The sequence below is a fragment of the Ictidomys tridecemlineatus genome, chromosome 7, assembly GCF_052094955.1.
Source record: "Ictidomys tridecemlineatus isolate mIctTri1 chromosome 7, mIctTri1.hap1, whole genome shotgun sequence".
Lineage (NCBI taxonomy): Eukaryota > Metazoa > Chordata > Mammalia > Rodentia > Sciuridae > Ictidomys > Ictidomys tridecemlineatus.
In genome coordinates this window covers 74,029,087-74,049,808 of record NC_135483.1, presented here as the reverse complement: position 1 = coordinate 74,049,808, position 20,722 = coordinate 74,029,087, and the positions used below count along the sequence as shown (strand labels likewise).

At 38.7% G+C, this 20,722-nt stretch overlaps 1 protein-coding gene and 1 long non-coding RNA gene across 2 annotated transcripts in view; one reads left to right on the top strand and one right to left on the bottom strand.

Annotated features, from left to right (window-relative positions):
• Tcea1 (transcription elongation factor A1) overlaps nt 1-5,412 on the bottom strand; it is a 39,884-nt gene extending 34,472 nt beyond the window's left edge. The window contains exon 1 of the mRNA XM_005322908.5: nt 5,192-5,412. Coding sequence (XP_005322965.1) covers nt 5,192-5,254 — 63 coding nt within the window. The 5' untranslated portion in view covers nt 5,255-5,412. The remainder of the gene's footprint in view (nt 1-5,191) is intronic.
• A 15-nt stretch (nt 5,413-5,427) lies between these two features.
• LOC144365493 (uncharacterized) lies at nt 5,428-18,317 on the top strand. The gene is made up of 3 exons (XR_013423995.1): nt 5,428-6,660; nt 8,438-8,507; nt 13,404-18,317. It is a non-coding gene; the product is annotated as an uncharacterized LOC144365493 (long non-coding RNA).
• Nucleotides 18,318-20,722: the final 2,405 nt, after the last annotated feature.

Genomic DNA, 20,722 nt, shown 5'->3' with positions numbered 1-20,722 from the left:
AGCAGATGTAAAATTATTTATATTCTACTTATCCTACTTAAAAGTAAGAGTACTACATTTCACTATGGAAATGTTAATATCTGATTACTAAAAACTGCCCAGATTTAACTAGAGGGTGTTACATAATATGACAGACCATATTATTTTATAAAATCTGAAAAAATTGAATTCCTTAATAGATCAGACCACAAGGGCTTTAACAGATTGTGGACCTGTGTCCTCTATATACCAAGGACATTACTCCTACCCACATCTCTACTGACTTTCTGATCCATTTCTGACTACAGATCAATTAGAAAGGAAGGAAAAAAAATTATACTTCTAGGATTTTCTTAAAAAAGGAGTCTCTCTCCTGAGGCTTATATAATGCCATCTGGCATACTTAAAGTTGATTCTTCTAACACATCAGCAATATGACATTTGGTTTAGGTTGTTTGCCAAGTAGAAGCAGTAGATTGCATTAATTTCATTACTGTCCTTTCTATTCAGGCCTCTTTAATGAGATTGGTTATAGAGATATATCTTGGCAGTAAGAAAAAAGCTACATTAACACATAAAAAACTATGACCCTTTTCTCATAATTACACTGTTTTCTAACCAACTGAGACAATATTTCAGTGCTGTAGATGTAACTTAGATATAGAAAGTTTGCCCAGCATGCACAAGGCCCTGGGTTCAACTCCTAGTAGTAGTAGTAGTAGTAATAATAATGATGATGATAATAATAATTTCACTTAAGTTTCTTTAAGAAACAACTATGATGAGTTGAATGAGTGAAACTGGCAAAAAGCAGATGATTATTGCCATTAATTTAGTAACAACAACCTTAGGTATTTACTGTATGCCAGGTAGTGTGTGAAATACTTTACATGTATTATTTCATTCCACCTTCATATTAAATACTATGGACACAGGAAATCTGGTATCTTCAGATTTCTTAACACAAGAAGTGTTAAGAAACTTGAACGAAGTCATATGATTACTAACTAGAAAAGGTGAGATTTACCTCATTTCTATCAAATTATACTCCATTGCCTCTCAATAAATACTGATTACACTATGTACCAAGTGCTGCTCTGTTCCAAGCCAAGGATACAGCAGTGCACAAGATAGAAACCCTTTTAACTTCAGGAAATTTTATTTTATTTTGATGTTGGGGTCTAAACCCAGGGCCTGCCACTCTGCCACTGAGCTATTATAATATGAGTCCCAGGCAATTTTAAAATGAACAAAAATCTTTGAGTATCTACTTCAAATTCTCAATTATAAAGGGGTAAAAAAAAAAAAAGAAAAACAACTTAAACCCAGAAATGGCAACTGACTTGCCCAATGTCACACCGGTGGGTAGTATAACAGCAAATACAAGAACTATAGTCTTCTGACTCTCACATTTCCACTTCCCATTCTACTACTCCACCAATGCTACTGGCAGTACTGCTCTGTGAACTCAAGTGAACAGCATTATCAAACAAGAAGCTGCATTCTAGGGCTGGGGTTGTAAGCTCAGTGGTACAGCACTTGCCTAGCATTTGTGAGGCATTGGGTACACTCCCCAGCACCACAAACAAATAAATAAAGTTCTATCAACAACTTAAAAAAAAGAATTTTTTTTAAAGAAAAAGAAGCTGCATTCTATCCTTTCCCAATCATCACTTGCCTCCAAATGTCAAGTTGATTATATTGCAACATCTCTTATAGATAATGATGCAAGAGAAAGAAAGACTTGACTCTGTTACTTCCAAAGTCATATATTTAGTTCACAGTACTGGCTGAAAACTAAGCTATAGCTATCACACTATTTTATTACACTGTGGGTGCTTCTGTTAACAGAAATAAGTGCTTTCATGAAACACAGTATTCAAATTTGTACTGAGTGCCCAGTATGTACAAGACTATAAGATACAAACATTCCTCTCAAGGAGATTTAAAAAGGGAACAAGAAAGGCCTTAAAAAGTAAGAACATGGCTATATATTCAAATCCATACTCCTGTTTCCTAATTATATGACCTTGGGAATGTTACTTGTCCCCATTAAACTTCAACTTCTTTATAAGCATAATACACTGACATGAGTGGATAAAATGATCAAATGAGACAACAGATGAAAGTATCAAAACAGAGAGGGCCTGACATATAGGAGACCGTTAATAGAAGTGCAAAGATATAAAATTTATTTCTACCATAAAGAGCCATAAGGCAGCATTTTAAGTGAGCATATTTAAGTTCAATCAATTCAAACACTTTTCAGGATTTAAGATGAGACTGCAAGGTTAAAAAAATTAAGAGGTTATTCACATTTTAAAAAATAAAATACTAAATTATAAATTTTTGAGTTATAGCTCAGAAACATTACTATAAAATTAGGAATTCTAATTTCACTATACCATCTCAAACTTATAACTACACTACACAAGAAACATAAGCAACAAAACAAAAAAATACATAAATTCAACTTCATCAAAATTAAGCTTTTGGGGGGCTGGGGCTGGGGCTCAGTGCCTAGCATGCAGGAGGCACTGGGTTCGATCCTCAGCACCAAGAAAATGTAAATTAAAGGATCACAAGTTGGAGGTCAGCCTCAGCAACTTAGGGAGACCCTCTCTCAAAGTAAAATATAAAAACAGTACTGAGTTCAATCCCCAGTACCACACACACAAAAAAAGTGTCAGTACAGTGGAGTACTAGACAACAAAAACAATCAAAAAGAAGTCACATTAGCCTTTAAAACATTATATACAAAGTGAAAGAAGCCAGTCATAAAAGACCACATGATTTCACTGATATGAAATTTCCAGAATAGGCAAATACTTAGAGACAGAAAGTATATAGTGGTTCTGGCCAGAGTTTTAACCTCCCAAATTCTCATTTTTAGGATAAGAATAATACTTATCTTACAAAACTGTCTGAGGAATAAAAGAGCTAAGGTAGGAAACACTGTACTTGGCAGAATACTTGGCTGAGTAACAGCATATCATTTATTGTGCTAAGTGTGACATCTACAGTTCTATTAAAACAATACTCAAAAACAGCACTTAAATTTGTTAAGTGAAATAACAACTATTACTCTTCAAGCAAAGTTTCCTCTCATCATATAAAAGTACAAAATAAAACACATAAGAGAAAAATCCACACACCAAAGGGGGGGAAAATTGTCCTTAATTCTACAACCCCCCAAACAACTTCTGAACATTTAGAAAGGAATCTGTGGGTTGATTAGGTACATTAGGGAGAGGGAAGGATTGTCACTCTGACCTTTCTCTTTATTTCATCAGCCTGTCTGAATTTCTAAAGGATAGACAGGAAAACGAAAGAGAAACAAACAAAAACATTTTTAAAGCAAATTTTACCTGTCTTTGGGAGAGGGGGCCAAGTTTTCATACTGGTTAAGTTTTGAACTATCAGAAAACTTATCTGATATGAAAAATTGGACTTGAAGATTATCTGGAGTTTATTCTTATTCTCTCCCAGATGGATTTACTAAATATCAATCTGAGAACCGAAGATAAATACACACTTCTCTTCTTCATACTTGTCCACTAAGGAATTTCTCATTTTAAGAAATATATAATACAAAGAAAGGGAAGATAGAAAAACAAATGCCTAACGTATTAGATGATTAAAGGATACACACATAACCTGAATTACGAGGAAAAAAATCATATATTTTTCTCCCCATGGAAGCTTCTACAGTGAAAATCTTCAGAACTCCAGGAAGAGAAGAAATTTCCCAATTTCAAAATTTCAAAATAACAGAATGCTAAACCTATCAAATAACTAAAACTCATCACTTGCGGTGAAGAATTAAAAAAAAACAGCTGAATCAATTTTAAAAAAATGGTACAAGTAATATTTGGAACAGAAAACAAACAGGAAATACTTTAAAAGGCCAAACTTGCAAATACAGATTATCAGGGCACAAAATAAAATGCTGGGTAATGCACCTGTTGATGGAAAAAGAGGAACATAGGATGTTTGAAATCTAAAATATTTTGTGTTAACACTAATTCCTAATCTGGTGGTGACGTAGAAAGCACGCTGTACAGTAGAAAACCCAGTTCCTGGCTTAATCCAAATTCCACAGTACTTAGTTTAAATAGGAGCACTTAATGTTTGACTTCAGTTATCTGTAAAGCAGATATACCTTAGTACCCACAGCTGCATTATGAATCACAAAAGAATTTTGGGCAGATGGTTTGCAACTCTCCAAGCTGTGGGACTCGGAGCACCCGGTTTTTTGTTTTGTTTTGTTTTTGTTGTTTTTTTCCACAATAGTTTGACATGGAGTTTATTTCAAAAGTGAGAAAATGATTTCAGGCACATCCATAGTGAAAATGTGAACAAGGAGAAACACATTCGGGTGAAGACAGTCATGGAAGTTTGGCTAAAAGATGACTCTGAAGCCAAGGGCCTGAAAGTGGTACACAGAGGTCGACAAAAAGTAGAAACTGGTTGTAGGACGACCTCACACAAATGAGAACACGTTCACAGTGACACCCGTCAATAACAAGATAACACGACAGCCACTCAGAAAGTACCCAGAAACATTTGTCCAAATCCATCCCTGGTTAGGATGTGTGCTTTAATCACAGCTCTTTTGTACGCCAAGATCCACTTTTTAAAAAAAAAAATAATAATAATAATGTTTGGCCACTTGCATGAGACGGGCATTTTTTTCCTACCTTTTTAATTGCTAACCAAACCTGTAATGCAGTTTCCGTAACCAAACCGACGTTTAACCCTCCTCAAAAATAAGATCCCGGCGACTGACGTTTTAGCCCCTGTTGTCTAAAACCGGTCAGATGCCTCCCTTGGAGGCAGTTTCTAGTGGCTGACCACCGGCCAGCGCCGAGTGTATTCTTCCCGACAGAGAGAGCTTTCTGGATTCTTTGATTCTTTTGCTACGTAAAGGAGGTTTTACGACCACTAAAGTTTCCAATCAGAAGAGAAGGTGCCCTAATTCCTAACCCGATCAGCCTCACTGCGCTGGACCAACAAGAAGGGACCGAGAACCCGCCTTAACGCCGGCGGCCGGGAGACCGCGCGCCCTCGCCTTTCCGCGCACTCGGGCGCGGTTGGCGCCGGGTGGCGGCGTCGAAGACTCCAGTCCCGGGTGTGAAGGGCCGAGAGAGCCCTCAGGGCCGCGGCCCGGCCGACGCGGCCTCCCTTTCAGCCCGCGCCCCGCGGCGCTCACCGCGTTCTTCTTCTGCACCATCTTGTCCATCTTCTTGGCAATACGAACCACCTCATCCTCCATGGCTCCCGCAGGTCTTCCCCACGCCCAGCCCGCTGGGGACGGGAAGCGGGCGAAGCTGACGCTGAGGAGACGAAGGAGACGAGCTCGACGCCCGGCAAACCCCACTACAGCAGGCCGGGCCTAGGCCCTTCCTCACACACCAGGCCGGCGGCAGCGGCTACAGAGGCGGCGTCAGAGGCTCCTCCCCCTGAAGACAGCGCCAGTCGAACTCGGCGCGCGCCGTGCAGGCACTACCAATCGCCCGCCGATATCCGAGGAGGGGCGGGGCGAGCTGACTCCCGCCAGGCAGGCGTCGATCCAGGCGCCAGCGAAAGGGCGGCGGGCTAGTCACTCCGCCTGGCTCGGGCCAGTAGGTGCTTTTAGTTGCCGCCTTGGGCTGGGGCTCCTCCTCCTCACGGAGCCGGGGAGTTTCCCCTTCCCGCCTCTCCAGACAACCTGTAATGGTGGAAACCGCCCTGGTCCGTGTGTCTCCAAACTGAAGCCGGTTCTTCCAAAGGAACTTGGGAGGGCTTTAAAGTTTGTGAGAACCGGGGCACTTTCTCCACGGTAGACGGCTGTCGTGAAAAACACTCCCTCGTACCCACTGTTACACGTAATTGTATAAAGCGTTTCAAAAAAGCTACATCATTTCATAGTTACAGGATTCGTCAGCTCTGGAGAACCGAGACCCAATTTTGGAAATAGCAAGTTGAGTATAGTTGAATGACAGTTGACAGACACCGGATCAAAGAAACTAAGGCCTCCCTCACCTGCTTACGGAAATCGACCGTCAGTGGTTAGAGACTAACGAAAAGCCTAGGCAGAAAAGGGACAGGCGTGCTGTTAGTAGTGGAGCCTATAGGCTCCTTCTAAAGGATTTTGCCTAATTACAACCAACGAATGCTATTTGCAGTCATTATCCTACTCGAAGTTTAATTATATTCATCAAAATCTACCGCCTAATCATATTTCTATACCGACAGAAGAGATTTTTTCCTAATTCTGACTCCCTCCTTTGCTGGGTGGGGTGGGGAGACGGAGTAGAATCATTTGGATCATTTCCCTCTTTACTTTATTTATTTTTTAAAGTATTTTTCACTTAAATTATGGAAAGAATATGAGAAGTACCTGTTTCTATGGTATTTCTTGAATTTGTCTTAATGATTTTTATAAATATTCTGTGTCCGTCCCGAAAAGAATTTATATTCTATGAGGCAAATATGAATTTCTATATGGACTCATCAGCCAGAAGTTATATAGGTCCAATATTTATATTCCGGTTTGCTGTCTGCTTTGTGCATCAGTTAATGAATATGTTCTTTTAAAATTCCTTTTAGCCAGATACTGTGGCCCACACCAGTAATCCCACCTAGTGGAAAGACTGGAACAAGGAGGATCCCAAATCTGAGGCTGGCCTGGATAACTTGGTGAGATCCTGTCTTAAAAAAAAAAAAAAAAAAAAATGAAAAGAGCTTGGGATGTAGCTCAGAGCACTGCCTAGCATGTGCAAGGCACTGGGTTCCAAGGGGAAAGCATGCCTTTAATAATTATGTCATTTTGGTTCTTCCCCCCGCCCCCACCCCCCCATGAATCTGTTCATTGTTTTGTTGTTGTTGTTGTTGTTTTGTTTTGTTTTGTTTTTTACTGTGGTTATAATGCATATAAAATTTATCATTTTAGGGCTGGGATTGTGGCTCAGAGGTAGATCGCTCACCTAGTGCGTGGAAGGCCCTGGGTTTGATCCTCAGCAACACATAAAAATAAATAAATAAGATAAAGATATTGTGTCCAATTACAATTGAAAAGTAAATATTAAAAAAATATCATTTTAGCTATTTTAAAGTGTACAATTCAGTGGTATTTATAAAAATAACAGCCATCTCCACGAGATAGTTCCCAAAATTTTTCCAAAAATGTTCATCACCTCAAAAAGCAGCCCTATGCCAGTTAGGCATTCACTCTTGACTCTCTTCCTTCCAACCTTGGCAACCACTACCATTTCATATAATGGAATCAAACAATATGTCACCATTTCTAACTGGCTTCTTTCATTAAGCATAATGTTTTCAAGGTTTACCTACACTGCAGCATGTATCCATATTTCGCTCCTTTTTATGACTGAATAATATTGCATTATGTGTATATACCATGTTTTGTTTGTTAAATTAATGGACATATGAGTTGCTTCTACTCCAATTTCATTCACATTTTAACTCTTGTAAGTAATGCTGTTCTGAACATTGTTGTACAAGCTTTTGCATGAACACCTGTTTTCACTCCTATGGGAAATGTACCTAGAAGTGGTATATATGCTGGATACATATGTACCTTACCAAATGCTGGGTCCTTTTGTAATCTATATTTAAATCGGAAGAACTGTCAATCTGTTGTCCACGGCAGCTGCACATTTCACACTCCCACTAGCAGTGTACTAGAGATCTGATTACTCCACGTCCTTATCAACAATTGGTTTGTCCATTTTTAAAATTTTAACCATCCTAGTAGGTGCTAAGTGGTTTTCTGATTTTAATTTGATTCGTATTTCCCTAACTACCAACACATAATGTTTGACAAATGTTAATGTATTTTTTGGTCATTTGTATATTTTCTTTGCCCAGTTCTTAACTGAGTTCTCTTTTCCTTGTTGAATTGTAACAGTTCTTTTTTATATTTTGAACATTAGATATATGATTTGTAAACATTGTTCCCATTCTGTGTTCTCTTGTTAGTGACCATTCTTGTACAAATCTTTCCATTTTATCAAAGTCCAATTCATCTATTTTTTTGTTATTTTTGTTACCTTGTGTTCTCAGGGTCGAATCTCAGAAACAATTACCAAATCAAAAGTCATGAAGACTAACCATTGCCATTTTAACAATACTAAATCTTCCAATCATTTTAAATTAGATGTCTTTTTCCATTTATTGAAATGTAATTTAATTTTTGGAAAATTTTTTGTAATTTTCAGTGTATGACTTTTTTACCACTGACTAAATTTATTCGTAAGTATTTTATTTTTTGGAATGCTATTACAAATGAAACTGGTTTTTTAGTTTCCCTTTCAAATTGTTTATTGCTAGTGTTCACAAATACAACTAATATTTTGGGGTTATTGTTTTATCCTTTAAATTTGCTAAATTGGCTTATTAGCTCTAATACATTTTTTTTGAGAGAGAGAGAGAATTTTTAATATTTTTTTTTTAGTTCTCGGTGGACACAACATCTTTGTTGTTATGTGGTGCTGAGGATCGAACCCGGGCCACACGCATGCCAGGTGAGCGCGCTACATCTTGAGCCACATCCCCAGCCCCGCTCTAATACATTTTGTTTTTTGTTTTGGTACCAAAGATTGAACTCAGTTGTGCTATATCACTGAGCTACATACCACCCCTTTTATTTATTTATTTACTTTTATATTTTGATACAGGGCAGTGAACTCAGGGGCTCTTTACCACTGAGTTACGTTCCCAGTTCTTTTTAATTTTTAATTTTGAGATAGGATCTCACTAAGTTACTGAAGCTGACTCCAATTTGTAATCCTTCTGCCTCAGACTCAGTGTCTTGGTTTACAGGCATGTAGGACCAAGCCCATACAAGAAAAATAAAACTCTTTGCTTTTATAGCAATTTTTAATTTCCAGTATATTTCGTTTTTTACTTATATAGTCACCCCCAGCTCACTTTTTGTTGCTATTTTCACATGAACACCTGTTTTCTATTCTTCTACTTTTAATTTATTTGCATCTTTAGATCTAAAGGGTATCTCTTGTAGACATCATATAGTTTTATCTCTTTTTAAAAAAAATCAATTTTACCAATCTCTGCTTTCCAATTGAATAGTTTAATCCTATTATGCGCTAAATGTTTGGGTTCTCATTCCTAAATTTGTATGTTGTAGTCCTACTCTCAAAGTGATAGTATTTGGAGATGGGGACTGGGAGACTATTAGGTTTTGATCAAGTGATCAGGGTGGGACCATCATGATGGGATTAGTGCACTTACAAGAAAAGGAATTTGCTGGGCAAGGTGGCACATGCCTGTAATCCCAGTGGCTCAGGAGGCTGAGCCAGGAGGATCCTGAGTTCAAAGCCAGCTTCAGCAAAAGCGAGGTGCTAAGTGACTCAATGAGACTCTGTCTCTAAATAAAATACAAAATAGGGCTAGGGATGTGTCTCAGTGGGCAAGTGGCCCTGAATTCAATCCCCTGTACCCGTCCCCCCTCAAAAAAAAAAAAAAAAGAAAGAAAAGGAAGAAATACCTCTCCATAAGCACACATGAAGAAAGACTACATGGATACACAGTGAAAAGGAGGCATGTACAAGCCAGGAAGTAGGTCCTCAATAGATGCTAAATCTACCTGCACCTTCAAATTCTAGACTCCAGAACTGTGAGAAACAAATTTCTGTTGTTTTGCTTACCCAGACCATTATATTTTGGATAGCAGCCCAAGTAGACTAAGTCAGATCTATCTAAAGTGATTGCTAATACAGTTTCTACCATTTTGCTCATTGTTTTTTGGTCCTCAATTGCTTCTATGACTTCCTTCTTTACTGATCCAGTTTTAATAGTATGCCATTTTATTCTTTTCTCATTTCCTTTTATAAATATTTTTAAATTTCTTTCTTAGTGGTGGTTACCCTGAGGATTGTGATTAACATATTAAATTTATAATAATCTTGTTTAAATAATACCAGTTTAATTTCAATAATATGAAAATTCTCTACTCCTATACATTTCCATACTTCCTGTTTTGTGTAGTCTCAAATTGTCTCAAATTAAATTTCTATACAATGTTTGCCCATCAACAGATTTATACCTAATGTTTTATGCATTTTGTGTTTTAAATTACATGAATTAATAAAAAGAGGAATTACAAGTCAAAAATATAACACTGATACTTACATTTCCCTATGTAGTTAGCAATAAACTCCTTTAGCTTCTTTCAGTCTATTAATTTCTTAATTTTCCCTTAATTTTGAAGGATAGTATTGCCACAACCAGCATGACCAAATTAGTAGGTTCCAGCAAGAGGCAATGGAGGATTAGAAAAATAAAGACTCACATAGGCAGATTTGATGATAACAGCCGGGATCCGGTGGATCTCTCTGAGGGAAAAGCAGGTCTAAAGAATTATGCCAGCAATCTTTATATATGTCTCATTAATCAGATTAAAGACTAAGCAAGCATTATTCTTTGTATTCATGGAAGTTACAGTGTTAGAAACATAATTCAGCTTATTCAGTGGTTACATTCTACAGTTATAATGTGCAATGGTAAGAGTTTTGTTTAGCTCTCGAAAGTCCATTGTTTAAATTACTGTTATGCAGCCAGGTTCAGGAGAAGCAGAGCTGGTAAAACATTATGGTTGTGTAGCAAGAGAGTTTCTTTATTCCCAGGAGCTATGTCCCTGAGATTAAGGTTGAAGCTGAAAAGACTCTAGCACAAAGCCTTCTCATTGCCAGAGCAACTAGGCATCCTACACCTTTGACACTTTCCCAGGCACCAAGCACGCCACAGCCATGAAGTCATCAGAGACCCCAATCTCAGCCACTGATTTCCCATTCTCTGTCACTACTCTCCACACAGTATTGCTGTATAGAATTGTTCATTGACTTGTTTTTTTTCTTTTAGCACTTTAAATATGTCATCCCATTGCTGCATGGCCTCTATGGTTTTTTTTTTTTTAACTGAGAATATTATTGAGTTGCCTTACTTGTGCTCGTTTCCAGCTTTTTGTCTTTCAACAGTTTGATTACAAGTGGCTTATTGTGGATGGCTTTCAGTTTATTCTTCTTGGAATTCAGTAAGGTTCTTGCATGTGTAGATTCATATCTTTCATCAAATTTAGGATTTTAGGCACCATTATTTCTTCAAATATTCTTTCTGTTGCCCCTATTTTCTATCTCCATCTAAGACTCCCATTATGTGTATGTTGGTACACATAATGTTAATAGTGTCCCCAAAGTTCCTTAGGCTCTGTTAATTCTCCTTTTTTCTTTCTATTCCTTAGACTGCCTAATTTCAATTGTCCCATCTTTAAGTCTGATTCTTTCTTCTGCCTATTCAAACTGGCTGTTGAATTCTTCTAGTGAATTTTTCATTTCAGTTATTTTTTATTTTAGCCTTTGATGTCTATTTGGTTCCTTTTTATAATTTATCTCTGTATTAATATTCTCTAGTTATCAAGTTTGGATATGAAATGTCCCCCCTAAAGTTCATTTGTTGAAAGCATCCCCCATGCAGGGTCAGAGTAGGGCAATGCTTAGGGCTCTGAATTTATCAGTGGCTTAATCCATTTGCTGAATTAATTAATCAACTAATAAGTTAGTTGAATGGACTACCGGGAGGTTGGACATAGTTGTAGAAAGTAGGTGACTGGGGGCTTGTCCTAAAAGGCTTTGTCTTTCTTCTGGTTTATTTTCTCTCTCTATGTGTCTTTGTCTTTGTCACTGTCTCTCTCTTTCCCCCTCTACCATATATCTGTCTTGGATGCAGCTGACCATATGAACTGAATCCTCTAAAACCATGAACCAAAATAAATCTTTCTTCCTCTAAGTTGTTCTCAGGTATTTTGATCACAGTGATGAAAAGCTAACACATTGAGATATTGTTCTCTTTAGTTTCTTTTGTATGGATTCCTTTAGTTCTTTGAGGTATATTTAAAACTGTTGATTTAGGTCTTTGCCTAGTAAGTCCAGTCTCTGGGCTTCCTTTAGGACAGTTTATTTTCTCTGTCAGTGTGCCAGATTTCTTGTTTCTTGGTATGATGGCTTAGTCAGCTTTCATCACTGTGACCAAAATTGCCAAGGGCCAATGTCTCGGCTTGGCACCAGAATCACGAGGCACTCACAGTTTTGTAGATTCAAACAGCAATTCTTTATTCCCGCTCTCACACCGCCTCCACACAGGTCCAGGGACAATCGCGTTCTGCCGTCTGCCCGCACAATTCACCTACTCCACAAGGCTATCTCCAAATCCCATTTTAATCTCACAAGAACTCAACGGGAACAAGCAGCAGGAACACCCTAATCCCAGCAATAATCTTCAACTTCCAACTTCCCTAAAACCCATTATCTTAAACTGGCAACGCCTTAAACTCAAGGAGCCGGTTACTTCCTCAAACCTGATCAGCTCTAAACCCGGATCTGCCTAGGTCCTTGAGCAAGGTCACCTCATTAAAGCATGCATGCAATGTCCCATCAAATGTCCTCTAAGCAGCATGGGGTACGCTTGGCAAGGAAATTTCGATGCGTCATTCCTACTTGGTAATGGCCCTCAGCACAAAATACCTGAAAACAACAACTTAAAAGAAGGACAAGTTATTTGGGCTCCTGGTTTCAGAGTTTCAGTCCAGGGTCAGGGTGACTTCATTGCTCTGGGGCTTGTATGAAGCAGAATATCATGATGGGATGGAGTGATGGAAGAGGAACCCCACTCTGCTTATTGCAGCAAGGAAGCCGAGAGAAATGAGAAGGCAAGGAGGCAGAAGGGTAGATAAACAATTGCAGGGCACCCCTAGCAAAGAAAGATGACTAACACATTGAAATATTGTTCTCCCCGCTTCCTTTGTTTGCTATGGATTCCTTTAGTTCATTGAGGCATATTTACAACTGTTGATTTAAGACCTCTGCCTAGTAAGTCCAATGTATGGACTTATTTAGGGATAGTTTAAAATATTTTTTTCCTCTGTCACTGGACCTGTGAGGATGGCCTTAGGCCTGAGCCTAAGCAACTCCATTTTAAAAACTCTAGTTTGAAACCTGTAGTCTCACCAGGCACACCTAACAGAGCCCTCCAGTATGGCCCTCACACACAAACAAGTCACTTTCCCCCACCCTTGTTAAACTCAGAGTGAAGTCTCTGGCAGGTTGTCCTTGCCCCATAAGAGGGAAAGACACCCTATAAAAAGGGTGGGGATCACCAGACCAGATGTTTTAACCCCAGGGTAAATGGTGTCACTGAGAAATCTGGTGGCAGCTGATAAGGATTGAAAGGGGGGTCAAAAGCCCCCAAATTTAGTATAAATAATAGAGCAAATGAACAGATACTCAGCCAGCTGATATTGATGTGCACAAGCTGGAGAGCCTGATGAGGACCTGGACTGACATCCCAATTACTTTTCACCATTTCCTGATCCTCTACATTTTCCTCATTGACCTCAAACTCTACAGCTTCATCTTGACCCTGGTGAAAGTTGCAACTTCTCCCTATGACCCTCTCCTCAACCCACTGTCAGCTCCACCCCAGGAGAAGCCTGCCTTGGTTCCTGACCTGATCACTGCAGTCTGAGTGAGTGTGCATCTGCTGGACTTAAAGCCTAAGGTTTGAGACTTTTGATCTGACACTTGAACTTAGCATGCAGAGGAAATGTCTGTTATGAGCCTGTCATGATTAAGTGTGTTTGCAGTGTTTAGACTTAATCTAGAATTGTTTGCGAATTGATTATGTCTGTTGCAGTACCTAACATTAAGGATTTTCACTTCCTTGATAAAGAACCTATAGAGTGAAATTGTATTGAATGATTTGAGTGAATAATGCATTGACTAGGGCAGAAGCGCATGGGCATTCTTTATCTCTCCCCTTAGACTGCATAAGTCCCACCTTTTTGCCGATTGTGACAAGTAGCCACTTCTACACCCTGCAAGTTCAGTTCTGAGTTAGATGAATAAATGCCTAACATTTGCATTAATCCTTCAAGAAGACACCTGAGAGAAAACCACCATTCTTTGAAATCATCTGCTTTGCTTCCTCCGATATCTGGAACCCATACTAGAAATGTATTCCACCATCTTCAAGAGCATCACTATGCCTAGGAGAGGGAAATTAAGCAAAGCTAATTAAAAATGGTACAGAGCTTTTTGATTGGGTTTCAATCAACTTGATTAGCATTTACTTGGTTGCTGTAAACTTTGGGCTATTTTCCAGAATTGCATATGACTGACTTCATGGATATTCTTGGTGTTCCTGTGGGGTAATGAGCTCTTGGGATTCCTTACATCTCCTTGTTCACTGATGTCACTGAAAAACTAGCCTCTATCTCAGAGCAAAGCCTGTCCAAGGAAGGGACATGGCCTTTGTCCTTGGAAAAACTCACAGAGCACTCCTAGGCACATTCCCACCCTGCTAAGTTGTTTATCTACAAATAACAGGAGAGATCTGCTGCGCCAGGTGTCCCTGATTCAGTCAGGCTAGGTGGGGATCCATAGCAGCCCCCTAGCAGCCACCAATCAGCATGAGACAGGGAAATACCTGGGATGCCAGATGACCCTCCCAGTAGTTTATGGTAGTTGATAACAAGTTTGGAAACCATGTAGTTCAGCATGAACACCCCTCTTGGCTTAAACCAATCAGTTCCAACGAATACCCCTTTTGTACTGACCAATCACCCCTACCCAACTTGTTCCCGCCAGTGAATGTGCTAATCATGTTTTAGAGTTGTTATTTGATTTTCCCGAGGTGTGTGTTGATTTGCTATGATGTATGTGAAGTCCCTGCCCTCTCCAAAGAATGTATAAAAATGCTGCAAACCCTGGGCTCCGGGCCTCTCAGTGTCACCAGTTGCTGAGTTGCTGTGTGTGTGCGCGCGGAGGACCGAGCTAGCTCTCAGTAAACACCTCTTTGCTGCTTACATCAATCTTGGGTCTCTGGTGGTCTTGGGAGGTCCCGAATTCAAGCATAACAGTCACGACCATTTTTATTTGTATATTTTGGGACAAAATTGGGTACATGAATGTTTAGGATTAGCATAGTCTTCTAAGAATTATCCCCCTTATGATGTAGTGACTGTTTTTATCACTAATAATGAAGCCAGAATTAAACAAGCAGTCAATATAGATAGGTAAATTGAGTCAGGTCAGAGAGAACAAAGGAAGCCAAGGACACACAAAAAGGGTAGAACACCTCGCTTCTGGGATACAAGGATACCAGCTATGGCCGGCTTCTCCCTTGAGGAAGAAGTTCATGTTATCCCTTTTTAAATAAACCCTGCTTGGGGCTTTAATATTAATATTTAATATTAATATTAATATTTAATATTATTGCCACAGTCTAGCTGGGCACAAATAACTGAGCTGCCATAAAGCCTTGTAGGTTCAAATAGCAATTCTTTATTCCCCAACTCTCACCGGCACTGCACACACACTACTAGGGAACACACTCCTTCCACCAGGCTCCAGGCGCCCAATCTCCCTGAACCCCCTCGAGAACTGCTTGGGAACTCCAAAGTAGGGTGCCCAAGGCAGATTCCAGGAGCCGCCCTATTCCTGAGCAGGGTCCATATACAACTCAATCAATCCAGCATCACAGCAATTATATACAGCTTAACTCAAATCATCATCTCAATGGTTCTCTGGCGGCACCTTTCAACCATTCCCTCTGGCAATATGCCTGGCTTCATTCTGACTTGGCTGTGGCTCTCAACATGTTTTTAGAGATATAACTCAGTTGGTAAAGTGCTTGTCTTGCATGCACAAGGCCCTGGGTTCAATCCCCAGCACCACAAAATAAAATAAAATAAAACCCTGCTTTGTATGCTTACCTCTGTGTGCTTCCCTAATGTTCAAACTTCAACATTTGAGGAAGCAGAATTCATCACTGATACTTTGATTTTAAGTCTATTTATTTAAAACAAGTTTTAATTCACATTTTATATGACTCTCCAGTTAAAGTGTACAATTAAATGTTTGCCAGTGTATTCACAGGGTTGTATAACCATCAAAACAATCTAATTTTAGAACATTTTTGCTCCCCAGAAAAGGAATCCCAGACCTATTACCAGTCACACCCCATCACTGCCAGCACCACCCTCTCAGCCCTACAAAATCACAAAATCACATCACGAATCTTTCTTATCTCCACAAATTTGCCAGTTCTGGTCTTTCATGTAAATGGAGTCATACAATACAGTCTTTGGTAATTGGTTTCATTAACCTTCCATAATTCTTTTTTAGTTATAGGTGGACACAGTATCTTTATTTTATTTTAATGAGGTGCTGAGATCGAACCCAGTGCCTCACATGTGCTAGGGGTGAGCACCCTGCCTCTAAGCCACAACCTCAGCCCCTTCAAGATTCATTCATGTTTTCCATTCTTTATATTGTAGCTTTTCTTCATATTGCTGAACATTATGTTTCTGTGCCACATTTTATTTATCCATTCATCATTTATGAACATTATGGATTTTTGCACATTTTGGCTCTTATGAATAATGCTGCTATGAATTTTCACCCACACATTTTGTGTGAACATAATACATCTGTTGCTTAAAGTTTATTTTACCTTATATTAAAATAGCTAGTCCAACTTACTTTTTGTAGTATTTGCTCACTATAATTTTGTAGTATTTGCTCACTATTCCTTTCTATTTTTTTTTTTTTTTTGGTATTAGGAATTGAACTCAGAGGCTTTTAACCACCAAGCCACATCCCCAGCCATTTCTTATATTTTATTTAGAGAATGGGCCTCACTAAGTTGTTTAGGGTCTCACTAAATTGCTCAGGCTGACTTTGAACTTCTAGTCTTCCTGCCTCAGGCTCCCAAACCACTCGGATTACAGGAATGTGCCTTCCTGCTTTCTATAATTTCTATCCCTTTATTTTAAATCTTTTGTGCCCTTGTGTGTTAGATGTCTCTTGTAATTAAAATATAGCTTGCTGTCATTCTTTTGTCTGATCTGATAGCTTGTTATTTTACTGGCAAATTTAGTGCATTCGCAATTGTATTTACTATAATTTTTTGGACTTGTATTTATCATATTATAAAACTCGTTATTCTATGTTGCATATGCTTTTTCCCTCCTTTCCTATCTCCTTTTGGATTGAAACTTTTTAATTTTATCTCCACTCCCACTACTTTAGATGTTACATATATTTGTTATTCTTTCTTATCTTTTTTTTTAACTTAGACATTGAACATCATGAACATTTAGTCTAATGGGAACAAATATTTCTTATCTACCATCCGAAAAATGAAAGAGCCATAGACTATTTCTTTTCTATTTTACATTAAAATGTTTTTCTTGAAATATTCATGGATTCACAGGGAATTGTAAAGACAGTACAGAGAGGATGGACCCGTGCACCATTCATCCAATTTTCTGACTGCATCTAACCCTAATCACTTTCCAAAGGCTCCACTTCCCAACACCACTGTAGTCAGATTAAGTTTCCACCCTCTTAACACCTCACAATAGGGATTAAATTTCAACACACTAATCTTGGGGAATGCACTCAAATTGTATCCAAACAGCACAATCCATTAACATAGTGTATGTCTCCATTTATTTAGATATTTTTGGATGTCTTTCACCAGTATTTTTGTATTTTTTGCCTTGATATAGACTTCAGTTTCGTTTGTCTTTTCTCTTGATTTAGTACCTATGTAGAAAATTCCCAATTGCCATTTTCTCTCCAATTTTAATATTACTCCAGGATCTTCTGACCTCTAGTGGTGATTTTCTTATGCGACAGTTTAAGTAGGTTTATTCTAGTTGTTATTCAGATCTTTTTATATGGTGTTCAATCTGTAAAGGTAAAATTTCTAAGCTGATTCTAAGCTGCAAAAGCTTGAGTTAAAGTGTAAAAGACTGGGCATTATAAAGCTTCTAAATGGCAAGGCCTGGGCTAAAAAATAAAGACTAGGTATTGTTAAAATTCTTCTGCTATCCCCGGAACCTGTAATCTCTGTAAGTTGTTAGGACAATGCGGGAACTGCCCAGTAAATATCTCCATTGATTCCCTGGTTGTTTAATAGCTAAGGGCTCTAGGTAGCTTGGCACGTAAGAATCTAGGCTCCAAAACCAATCAGTTTAAATGTGTACCCCGCTTAGAAATGACCAATCACCCCTGCCCAGATTGTTCCCGCCAATGAATGTACTAAACCCGTCAGAGAGTTGTTGTTCAATTTTCCCGCGCCTCATGATGATTTGTTCTGATGTATGCAAAGCCTCCGCCCTCTCCAGAAAGTGTACTTAAGCTCTGCTTGACCTCTGCTCTGGGCTCTGGGCTGCTCTCCCTTCTTGAGTGAGCATGGAGCCCCAGCGTGCTGGAATGGATCCCCAATAAATCCCCTTTTGCCAGTTGCATGGAGTAAGTCTCTTGTGTGGTCTCTCCCTCTGACGCTCCGCCGGACCCCTTTTACAAATCTTACTTTTCTCCATGATGTCTCAGAAGAGTTGTTGCTTATCCTATTAGTAATTAGATCTGAGGTTTCCTACTCTTCCTCAAGTCTGAAAAGATTTCAACCATTTTATCACCAAATATCACTTCTCTCCCGTACTGTTCACCCCTTCTGCAATTTCTGTTAAACTTTATATTGGACCTCTTATTTTCGAAGTCTTTTACCCTCCCATCTGTTTGTTAGGCTTCCTTTTGAGTAAATTTCTCAGAGTTATATTTCAGTTTTCTTGGATCTAATATACAATTGAACTCACCTATTTGAATTTTTAATAGGTCATGAATTAGTATGATTTCAGTTTTGGAATATGATGAAATTCTAGAGATGGGGATGGTGATGGTTGCACAACAATAGGAATGTACTTAATGCTACGAACAGTACACTTAGAAATGGTTAGAATGGCTGGGCATGGTGGCACACATCTGTAATCGCAGCAGCTCAGGAGGCTGAGGCAGGAGGATCATGAATTCAAGGTCAGCCTCAGCAACTTATCGAGGCTCTAAGCAACTTAGCAAGACCCCAACACAAAAATAAAATACTTAAAGGACTGGGGATGTGGCTCAGTGGCTAAGCGCCCTGGGTTCAATTCCCTGTGCCAAAAAAAAAAAAAAAAAAGAAGAATAAAAAACCTGAAATGATTAGGATGGTCAACTTTATGTATGTTCCAACATGCTATGTGTATGTGTACACACACACACACAATCTGAGTGGTGGTATATGACTGTAATCCCAGTTACCTGGGTGGCTGAGACAGGAGGATCACAAATTTGAGGCCTCTGACTCAAATAATGAAAAAAATCGTTTTTAAAAATCTGAAGAATGAACGATATATATACCAAGGGAAGGTTTGCCCTCTTGCACACTTGTTTGTCCTCACTAACCTCATTTCTTCCTAATTCATGTTTCAGAGATGATCATTAGACATTTCAGAATCCTTTTAGTATGTTTTTTTAAAATATAAATTCTAGCCAAGTCAAATGTATTTCCTCTACCCTTTTCCATTTTTTACAATATTTTTTTCTTCTAACAATGTCTCTTGAAACCTTCCCAACTAGTACAGTGTATCTTCATTCTTTTGTTTTTAAACAATAGATAATTAATATTTATTTTTTAGTTTTCAGCAGACATAACATCTTTGTATGTGGTGTTGAGGATCGAACCTGGGCCGCACGCATGCCAGGCGAGCGCGCTACAGCTTGAGCCACATCCCCAGCCCTTAAAATTTTTTTTTAGTGGTAATTGAACACAACATCTTTATTTTTATGTGGTGCTCAGGATCAAACCCAGTGCCTCACAAATGCAAGGCAGGTGCTCTACCACTGAGCTATAGCCCCAGCCCTATCTTCATTCTTTAAAAAAAAAAAATTAACAGTTTTATTGAGATACAATTTACATACCATAAATTCAACCTTTTAAATTACACATTTCAGTAGTTTTTGTGTATTTACACAGTATGTTACCATCATCATAGCTTAATTTTAGAAACTATTTTCATACTCCTCCCCCTCAAAAAAAACCACTTTGTGTTCATTAGCTGTGACCATTCCACATCCTTATTCTCTGGTGATCTCTGAATCTGTCTCTACAGATTTCCTTTTTGGGATATTTCATCTAAATGAATCATATATGGTCTTTTGTGTCTGACTTCTTACTCAGCATGATGTTTACCCATGTTGTAGCACATATCAGTACTTCATCCTTTTTTATGCCTCAATGCAAATCAATTGTATGGATATACCATACCACATTTTGTTGTTTCCTTTCATCGGTTGACAGATATTTTGGTTGTTTCTACTTTTTTTTTTGTTATTGTTCAAACTAGTTACACATGACAGCAGAATGTATTTTGACACATTGTACACAAATGGAGCACAGCTTATCATTTCTCTGGCTGTGTACCATGCAGAATCACACTGGTTGTGCAATTATACATGAACATAGGATAATAATGTCCATCTCTTCCCTCTTACCCTCACAGTCCCCCCTCCCTCCCCTCTGCCCAATTCAAAGTTCCTCCGTTCTTCCCTAGCCACCCCCCAAAATTATGGATCCATATCCACATATCAAACATTTGACCTTTGTTTTGGGGGGATTGGCTTATTTCACTTAGCATGTTATTCTCCAGCATTTACTTGCAAATGCCACAATGTCATTCTTCTTTAAGGCTGAATAATATTCCACTGTGTACATATACCCCATTTTCTTTATCCATTCATCTGTTGAAGGTTATCTAGGTTGGTTCCATGGTGAATTGAGCTGCTATAAACGTTGATGGGGCTGCATCATTGTAATATGCTTATTTTAAGTCCTTTGGGTA